At 51.9% G+C, this 9,842-nt stretch overlaps 1 protein-coding gene across 1 annotated transcript; it reads right to left on the reverse strand.

Moving 5' to 3' along the window:
* Window positions 1-3,787: 3,787 nt before the first annotated feature.
* On the reverse strand, window positions 3,788-4,771 carry GPR174 (G protein-coupled receptor 174). The gene has a single exon (XM_009896864.1). The coding sequence runs from the start codon at window positions 4,769-4,771 to the stop codon at window positions 3,788-3,790; it is 984 nt and encodes a 327-aa protein (XP_009895166.1).
* Between the last annotated feature and the right edge of the window lie 5,071 nt (window positions 4,772-9,842).

Genomic DNA, 9,842 nt, shown 5'->3' on the forward strand with positions numbered 1-9,842 from the left:
AAGGATGATGACAACCCTAGAAGCAGATAGATTGATGCCCCAAGCAGCCTCTTGTAGCTGGAGAGAATTCCTAGAAGCAGTGCAAGGTTGAGGAGCTTTTTTAGGTGAACAAGCCACGTGGTCATTCTCCTTCTAGCTACTGGAACCACCATGAGAAAGGGCATTTCTGGTGCTTCTGTCCGCTGGTTGCACTGACTTTGGTGGAGCAGAGCCTTCAGGAGATTGCACCAAGGTGACCCCCTCACATCTCCTGAGTTAATCTGAAAAGGTGGTGGTGTCCATCCCCACTTCTTCCTGGGAAGGTGAGTGGTGGTGTTACTAGCAGGCTCATTCAGTGCTATTACCAGCCACAGTCTGTGTGGAGTTCAGGCTCTGGAGAAAAGGAACCTTATTTCTCTCTTCAGCTCCCTGAAAGGAGGTTGGAGCCAGATGGGTGGATTCCCAGAGGTGTCTTCCACTCCCCATCATGCTGGAACTCTGTGATCCTTTTCCCAGAGAAAGGAGATCTGCATCATGTGGATAGCTCATGGGCGATGGCTGGGGATGGCAGGGGAGGTCAGATGTGTTAGAGGGCTTGTTCTGTGGCCATCAGCACAAGGCCCTGCTCCCACTTCAGGGTGCAGCTGTGGGGGCAGAAGGTGGCTGGGAGTCTTGAGCAGAGGCGAGACCTCACCTACACTGAGTCATGAGTTGTGTGGAGGAGGTGAAAAGGGAACTGCTCGCTTGTGGTGCAAGAGGAAGGGACGTGGAAAGATGTTGTCAGGCGACTGTCTCAAAGCTACAGCAGTGTGTTTCCATCAGTGCACCTACAGTGTTGTGCATGCACAAGTAACAAGTGATAGGGCAAGAGGAAATGGCCTCAGGTTGATCCAGGGGAGGTCTGTGCTGGACATCAGGAGAAATATTGTCCCTGAAAAGGTTGTCAAACCTTGGAACAGGCTGCCCAAGGAAGTGGTAGAAGTCCCCATCTCTGAAGGGGTTTAAAAGCTGTGTAGATGTGGTGCTGTGGGACATGGCTTAGTGGTGACCTGGCAGTGCTTGGTTTATGGTTGGAGTTGATGATCTTAAAGTTCTCTTCCAACCCAAACAATTCTGTGATTCTACAATTATGTCCAGACTGAAGGGATTGGTGCACTCAGGTGTGTGTTGGTTAAAGCAGGTTGGAAAAGAGCTTTTTGTGGCTCTGGAGAATGATGCTTTTGGTGCAGCTGCAGGAAACCTCACAAGCAGGGTTGCTGCCTACAGCCCAGTGTCTCAGTGCTCTCCCCAAGCCCACCATCAACAGCACCTCTGGTGGTCTCTGCTCTGGCTCAACACAGCCATCTCCTGAAGGAGTAAAGAGGAGAATGTGAGATGGGCAGGCGTGTGCCCTCCCACCTCCAGAGCAGGCTTTGCTTGCAAGTAGAGCTTCAAGCCTCACTGTGCAACACCAAACAAAACCACCAAGTCTCTTCTCTTGGTGACTGTGACAAAGGAAGCTCTGAAAAGTGTGATGAAATAGGCTGCAGCTGCCGCCGCCACCCCTTGCACTTTCCACAGCGCGTGGGTTTGGAGCCGAGCTGCTGTGTGGGAGGCCATGGAAATGGGGGGCTGTCATGTTTGAAAAGACACCAAGGGCTCTGCTTCTACCCAGAGCTGTCTCAGCCTCATTTGCCTTGTTTCATGTATGAAGACCTTGGGGGGGGGTGGGAAATACCCTCACAATGCTGCTCCTGAACAGCTTAAAATCCCTAAGAATCCCAGCATGGTGGAACTCAGAAGCCCTCCTGGAGTCATCTAGCCTAACATCCCTGTTAAAGCAGGATCACCTACAGCAGGTTGCCCAGGATCAACTCCAGGCAGGTTTGGAATCTGTCTGGAGAAGGAGACTCCACAACCTCTCTGGGCAACCTAGGCAAAGGGTTCTATCACCCTTGCAGAAAAGAAGTTTCTCCTCATGTTTAGATGGAACCTCCTGGGTTCCAGTTTGTGTCCATTGCCCCTTGTCCTGTTGCTGGGCACCAATGAGAAGTGTCTGGGCCCCATCCTCTTGCTCCTTGCTGTTTTGATATTGATGAGCATTGATCAGATCCCCTCTCAGGCTGCTCTTCTCCAGGCTAAACAGCTCCAGGTCTCTCAGTCTTTCCTCATCAGAGAGATGCTCCAGGCCCCTCAGCACCTGCAGAGTCTCCCTTTTTAGCAGGGCCTGTTGTGACAGTGCCAGGGGTGATGGTTTGAGACTCAAAGGGGGGTGATTCAGACAAGATGGAAGATGTCCTTGCCAAGTCCAGGAGGCTGTCTTAGATGGCCTTTAAAGGTTCCTTTTGGTTCTGTGATCAGCAAGGCTTACTTAGCCAACTCACTGGCTCAGACTCCTGTAGGCATGAGGTGGTGAACTTTTGGTTTATTACATGGGAAAAAGCATTTAGTTTACTACATAGAAAACACAAAACTAAGTCTCTGTGTCCCAGCACTCTGGGGGAGTCACACTGACTTTTCTACAAAATACAGGGGAGGTTGTCATAAATTAAATCTAGAAAACAACATTTCCATTAAATAGCCCCAGATATCTTCACAGTATTTTTACAGTCCCAAATGTGACATTTCAGATGCTCACTGAAAGAGGAGCTTTACACAAAGGTGCAAATGAAACACCAGTCAAGCCCAAAGCTTCTCCTGTTGGATTTTTTTAAACCCCAAACTACTATTTAAATACATCCACAGCTGAGCCTTTCTTAAATCTCTTGTAGCCTGTTGGTGGCACCTTTGACTCTGCTTAGAGTGAGTCCCCTTTACAGTAAACTGAAAGGTTTGGTGCCTCTGGCTTTGTTTTGATCATGGTGCTGTTAATGAAGAAGTGATGTGATGGGGCAGGGTCAGTTATCCATGATAGGGTTGAGGCCCCATCTCTGGAGACATTCAAGATCAGACTTGATGTGGCCTGATCTAGTTGGAGGTGTCCAACCCCCCTGCAGTCAGCAGGGACAAGATGACCTTTTGAGAGTCTCTTTCAACCCGCTGCAGTCTGAATTTGCCCCATCTTTGTGGAGAAGAGGACCTGGAAGGTTTGATGGGTGTCTAACCTGACTAATTGCCCTCAAAGCACAGCACCAGGAGTTGAAGCTTCTCCAAGGCAGCAATATGACTTCCAGCCAGAGGGCTCTTGAGCCAGAAGTGGGAGCTGATGGCAGAAAAATAGTGTCTGGATGCTTCAGTGACTGTGTGATGTGGAGATATGTCCCTTGCTACACTCCAAAATGGAGGGTTGCTTGATCATTTGAATGGAAAGTCCTTTGGAGCCACCTTATGCTCCTCTCTCTGTGGTCAGCATGGTTTATGGCGGGCTCTTGGTGCTCTTCATAGAGAGGAGTCACTGATGGATTTTCTTTTGCTTCAGAAATATTTAATACTGTGTCACCATCAGATTCTTTCTGCATATCAAGACCCTAAAGGCTTTGATGCCTCTTGGTGAAACCACAGTGGGTGGCCAGGACATGGCCCAACAGCAGCATCACCTCTCACCACGTGTCCACATCTTCCTCCTACGCCTGCTGGCTGCCCAGCTTAGAAATGGGACCTGTGGGAATTGCAGGGGAAACTTGCAACCCGGCTATTAAATCAAGACATTTTTGGTCAGGGTTGGGTGCTGGTGGGGGCAAGTTTTGTTTTTCTCCAACCCTCACTGAAATCAGCAGAAGCTTGTCTGAGTCAGCACTCTGAAAGTCCTGTGAGGGAAAAGCCAGTTAGGCCAACCTCCAAAATTTAGTGACCCTTTGGAGTTCTGGCCACAGCTTAGGGAAGGCCGCTGCTAGCAGTCCGTGGCCTCCTTCCTGAGCACATCCCTGGAGTTCTTCCTCACGTAAGCAAGGCTGTGGAGCTGAACGCTGTCATGCAAGTCCTGCCTGGAAAGGCGTCTCCTGAACTCATCTGTAGTGAAGTAGTAGATGACAGGGTCCACACAGGAGTTCAGGCTGGCCAGGCACAAAGCCACAGCGTGGAACACCGAGATCACCTTCTGGACACACTGGTTTGTGATCATCTTGGTTTTGACAAAGAAATCTAAGGGGAAGCTGATGTGATACGGCGCAAAGCAGATCAGGAACACCAGAGCACAGGTGAGAATCATCTTTAGAGCCTTTTTCTTCTCTCCAAGGTCACGGGAAGCAGCATTCTGTTCTTTCAGCGACAAGACAGTCTTCCAGGAGCAGTAGAGGATGATGAGGAGCGGCGTCACGAAGCCCACCAGCTCTCCCGCGGCCATCATCACCACGGAGACGGAAAGGTCGACCTGCTGCACGGGGAGGTCCACGAAACACGTGTTTGTGGCACCGGCAGTGTGAAGCCTGAGGAGGGGGAAAGGCAAGCAGCCCACGCAGACCACCACCCAGCCGGCCAGGCTGACGTAGATGTCGCAGAGGCGCTTGCAGCTGCTGGCTCTGAAGGGGTGCATCAGGAACAGGCAGCGCCGCACGCTGATGCACACCAGGAAGTAGATGCTGGCGTACATGTTGACGTACTTCAGGTAGAAGCAAAGCATGCAGAGACCTCCTCCGAACTCCCACGTCCCCGTCAGGTAGTAGAAGATCCTGAGGGGCAAGGACAAGACCTGCGCTAAGTCGGCGATGGCCAAGTTGATCATAAATATCACAGCCCTCTTGGTCTCTCTCATGTAGCCGTAGAAGACCCACAGAGCTAAGGTGTTTCCTATCAGCCCGGGCACCAGGATGCAGGTGTAGGTGATGGCGTAGTAGGGCTTGAGGTCCGGTTCGGTGCAGGTCGAGTTGTTGGTCATGGTTGTGTTCCAGACCTGTGCTCAGCCCAGGCATGATACCCCAGAATGACAGAACCAGGCGCCTCTGGAGATCATTGAGTCCGTGTTCTCCACTCGGGTCCTGCAGCCAGATTGCCCTCAGGCTGTCGATGCTCAGATAAAGAGGTTCAGCTCTGGCTTCGGTGTGCGAGGCTTTGTTACCCAATCATCTCTGGGCCACTGTGGGGAGCAGCTTCATTATGGGCCCAGTTAAGTCAAGTCCTGCTTGTGTGATCTGCTCATGCTCCTTGTCAGAAGCTAGCAGACCTTACTCTGGTTGCTTGCAGGGGTGGCAGGGAGGGCATCCACACCGAGAAATGCAGCGTTCTGTGCTGAAGTGGTCAGGTTCATCACTGGAGCTTCACCTCTGTCACTTCCTTGGTGGCATTTCAGCCACTTCTGTCAAGGCAGGACTTTGACAAGTGAGGTGACCCTGCAGCCAGAAAACAAAGTGAGAACACTGCTGGGAGACACAGGTCCTACAAAGCAAAGAGTATGGGAAAGCTTGAGAGTGTGGTAACACCTCTCCAGCAGAAACCTCTAGCTAGTGGTATCTGTGGTGATCAGCTCTTCTGCCTAACAAGGGCCATGCCCTGCCCAGTGAAGCGAGCTGCAAACCCACTGAGGAGTAAGTAGAAAATGTATTTAGTTGCTGCTACCAAGCAGCCTCCCATGCTGTGCCACCAAGCAGAGGCCACCCCTGATCACAGAGGGTACTTAACTTGCTGCCAGCTTTCTGCAGCTGCACCCAATCAGCACTGTGCCAACATCCCTCCTTACCTCTGTGCTGTGGGCAGAGGGACACTCTTGCCTCACATAGCACTCAGGAGTTTAATTCTCCCATGGTCTTCCCAGTAAAGCCCTTCAAAAACATCCCACCCACGGCACAGCTATAGACAGCCAAGAGGACAGCACAAGATCTGCTCCTTATGTAAATGAGCCTGACACACACCTCAGAAGGGAACATTTTCCTCTGCTGCTGCAGCACAGAATGAAGGTCCCAGGTTTCACTGAATTGAGGTCAATTTCTTCAGTTATCTTTCATAAATAGATTATAAACTATACTTGCAGCTTGCCTGGGGTCACAATGTCCAGGTGGGTTTGGAATCTCTCCAGACAAGGAAACTCTACAACCTCTCTGGGCAGCCCGCTCCAGAGCTGCAGCACCCTCACAGGAAAGAAGTTTTTCCTCATGTTGAAATGTAACCTCCTGGGTTCCAGCTTGTGCCCCATTGTCCTTTTTCCTAGCACTGGAAAGAGTCTGGCCCTGTTCTCTTGCCTCCTGCCCTTTAGATACTGATCAGCATTGAGAAGATCCCTTCTCAGTCATCTCCAAGCTGAACAGCCCCAGGTCTCTCAGCCTTTTCTCCTCACAGGGATGCTCCAATCCCCTCATCTTTGTAGCCTCCAGTGGATGCTCTTCAGTAGTTCCTTGTCTCTCTTGAGCTGTGGAGCTCAGAAGTGGACCCAGTACCCCAGTTGTGCCTCAGCAGGGTAGAGTGGAAGGGGAGGACAACCTCCCTCACTCTGCTGGCCACACTCTTCTTAATGAACCCCAAGAGAACATTGGCCTCCTTGACTAAAAGGGCACATTGCTGGCTCAGGGGGAGCTTGTTGTCCACTGGGTCCTTCTCCACAGAGCTGCTTCCCAGCAGGTCAGTCCCTAACCTGTACTGGTGCAAGAGTTATTCCTCCCCATGAGCAGGGCTCTGCACTTGTTGAATTTCATGAGGTTGCACAAAAATGTCTCAGTCCTCTCAGGTTTTCTTTGTGCTTCAGTCTGAAGCACTAACCTAGAGACCTTAAGTGGGAAAAGTCTGCAGGTGCCCCCTGAGATGCCAAGGCACGTTGAGAGGCAGAATGATGCCCTGCTGCAGTCCCTCATGCTTCTTCCTCTGCATTAAAATGTGAAGCTCACGTTCACCACTTGGCCGGGGTGATTGCACTGAAACTCTGAAGTAGCTTTGAGTGGAAACAGAGCATCTTCTACAGAAGGAAATGGTTCAGGGGGCAGCTTCCCTGGGTCCCTTTGTGCAGTTTGTGTTGCAGGCCGTTGCGTAACGTACCCCAAGTGGCTGGGCACTGAGCCCCGTTACCCTTCAAAGCAGTGACTAACAAGCTGCAGAGTTAATGAGCCTCTTGTTCAAAGACTTTCCAACCCTTTTATTAATTCTCCACCCCGCTTCTGAGGCACCAACCTGCACAACCAAGGCTAGAAAATGTGAGTAATCTCTTTGTCATGCAGGGAAACTAATCGGTGCTCACCTACTCAGTTAGGTTTTATCTGTCACTGGTTGATAGCATGAGGGCTGAGGGCTTCCATTTCCAAGCTGGAGCTTGGCTGGTACAAGTCACTGGCAGGAGGGTGTGGATGTGGCTGGTCTTTGGCAGCACCTTTCATGCCCTGGGGCTGCAGAGCTCTCCCTCTGCAGCTGGCTAACCCCTTTGGGGCTTCCTGACAGTGGCACCCGCTTTGGGAGGCTTCTTCCCTCCTCCTCAGTGCTGGGACTGAGCCAAACCAGTGGGCCAAAACCCAGTACATCCTTTCCAAGTGGTCAGAAATTGCCTTGCTGGGCTTCAAAAGATGCTGAGTATAGGTACAGGCAGAGCAGGCTGTGTTGGGAAAACATCCAGAGCTGCTTGGTGAGCTTTGGCACTTAGGGGGGATGGGAGGGAAGCTCTCCTCTGCCTTGGTTTTTCCATGGCAATGCTGAGGCCCTCTGAAGATGTGTCCATCTTTACTGCAACATCACTTGCTACCCATACAGGTGTCCTGGTCCTGCAGATGCCCATGTGCCCAGCTGGCACCACTGCTGTGAATGCTGCTTGGGCAAAGCTATGCCTGGACCATGTGCAGGGGTGTTTCCAAGACAAAGCCCTAAACCTGTGTCACTCAGCTCTTCCTCCAGTGATTTTTCTAAACCAGCTTGTCTCTCCTCTCTTGCCCAGGCAAGGAGACTGAATCATGCTCCTTTTCCTCTGGCTACATTCCCAGCTGGGTAAATCCGCCCTACCTCCATCTCTGGGCCATGAGACATGTGAAGAGAATGACAAGGTGCAGCCCCAGCCCATCTGCCTGTCCACAGCCCACTCCACACACACACGTGCACACCAGCACTTTTCCTGCTGCCTTCCCAGTGTCTGAGTTTCTCCATCCTCACTGAGCAGCAGCTTTCCTGCAGCACCATCCTCTGCTCCCTCCACCCCATGGATGCACTTGCAGCACCTTCTGCCTCTCCCTGGGGCTGCAAACCTGTGGTATGAGGCATCCCAAAAAGCCCAGCTGAAGTCAGGGAGTAGTGAGGGTGCTCATCCAGGGCACCCATACATGCCTCTGTGAGAGCAGCTGCCCTCAGAGGAGAGGTAAAGCCACAGCAACGTGAGAAACCACACTCTGGCGCTCCTGAGCAGCAAGGCTGCACGGGTCAGACAAATGTGCTATGTACAAACCAGCAGGATGCTAAAAAAAACCTCCAGAAAGAGGAAATTTTGGTTTTTGTGCTCTGTGCTCTCTTCCCCTCAGTGCAAGGGGCTGGCTTCAGGGGTAGGTGTGAGACTCTCCCTTTCCTTCTTCCCCTGAGCCACCCCTGCCCCTGTTTTACCAAGGAGATCCCAGTCAGCCATCTCAGGGCACTGCATGAAGGCTTCTCATTTGTACTTGATGATTCACACCCTGCATGAGGAATCAGGCTCTCCACCTGCCCAGGTCAACCCCTGTGTCATTCCTTGCTTGCCTTAACCTGGGCATCCTTGAGGCTCCACCTGCAGCACAGCCCAACCTGGGTACCAGTAGCCTCCAGAGTACCCTCCTCTTGCCCAGCATCTGTTCTACACCACATGCCAGGTGTGCTGTGAGCTGCTGGCATCCATTTGCTGATGTTGTACAAAGGGACATGGATGGGAGCAGCACTTTGGTTGTGACTTGGCTGGGGAGCACAGAGCCCTCGCCTGTTCCTCCCATCCCATCCCATCCATTTCTGTGGTTGCCTGAAACGTGAGTCATTAAAGGTGGTGAATGTCTGTTCCAGGGAAAAATGCAGTGAAACAGGCAAGATTGTACAGGTCAGGCCTGTGAGGTGTTGGCACAGTGGGGGGCAAAGGTTTGTTTCTCTCTATTATTCCATTAATTTCTCATTTGCTGGTTATTAGGTTGAGAGAGTGTTTCCGGGCCGCTCCCACCCCCTGCTCCCTCCATGCTTCCTGCCCTCTGCTCATGCACGTGCTGGGAGCTGCTGGAACCTGCTCGAGGGATATTCCCACTCTGGCACTGAAATGTTGGGAAGGAGCTGTGGGGCTGGCACCCTGGGGAGCTCCCTGGCAAGAGGGACTGGGGCTGTGCCGGTGGGCAGGGAGTCAGGCAAGCAGGCGAGGGCAGCAGGGGGGGATTTTGCCTGGGTAAATTCCAAGAATATGCAGGAAAAAATAAAGGCTCTGCTTTAATGCCCTGGGAAATACACTGCTTTGGCCCTTTAATCCTCTGCAAAAGCTCTTGTCCTCCCTTGCTAGTGTTTATCCTGGTTAAAAAGGGAGAATAAAGCCAGAGTGGGGATGTTGTGCATTAACCTAACCTCTTCTGCCTTCCCAGTACACCCTGACATCGCTGGGAGATGTGCATGGTAACAAGTACCAAGACTGTGTTTCCCACCCAAACTGTCAGCACACACCCCAGGAATGAGCAGCTGCTCCCTGCCAGGCTGTGAGCAGTGGTGGTGGTGGCACAGCTAACCCTGCCTCCTCCCTCCTGGTCTGGCAAACCAGTGGAAAATCTCTGGTGGAAATTCCTCTGGCTGCCTCTTGGGAGGAACAGACCAATTAGGAAAACCCACTGGGCAAACAGGGTGAGAGGAACCCAGATGAGACCTGGAGCATAGAGTAAGTCTGAACAGTTATCCCCATGCTTGTGGAGATGGGGCTGTGTGGCCTCCAAGTCTGCTTACAGAGCTGCTCACAAGCAGCTGTGGGGTTTTCAGAGGTTCAGAACCACTGCAGTTGGTGTTACACTTAAACACAGCTTCTCAACACTCACCTAACAGTAAGAGGGCTTGGCTCTCCT

This window comes from Dryobates pubescens, chromosome 18 (assembly GCF_014839835.1).
Source record: "Dryobates pubescens isolate bDryPub1 chromosome 18, bDryPub1.pri, whole genome shotgun sequence".
Classification (NCBI taxonomy): Eukaryota; Metazoa; Chordata; class Aves; order Piciformes; family Picidae; genus Dryobates; species Dryobates pubescens.

Coding starts and splice junctions, on each gene's coding strand:
- GPR174 (XM_009896864.1), bottom strand. CDS start 4,771: ATGACCAACAACTCGACCTGCACCGAACCGGACCTCAAGCCCTACTAC.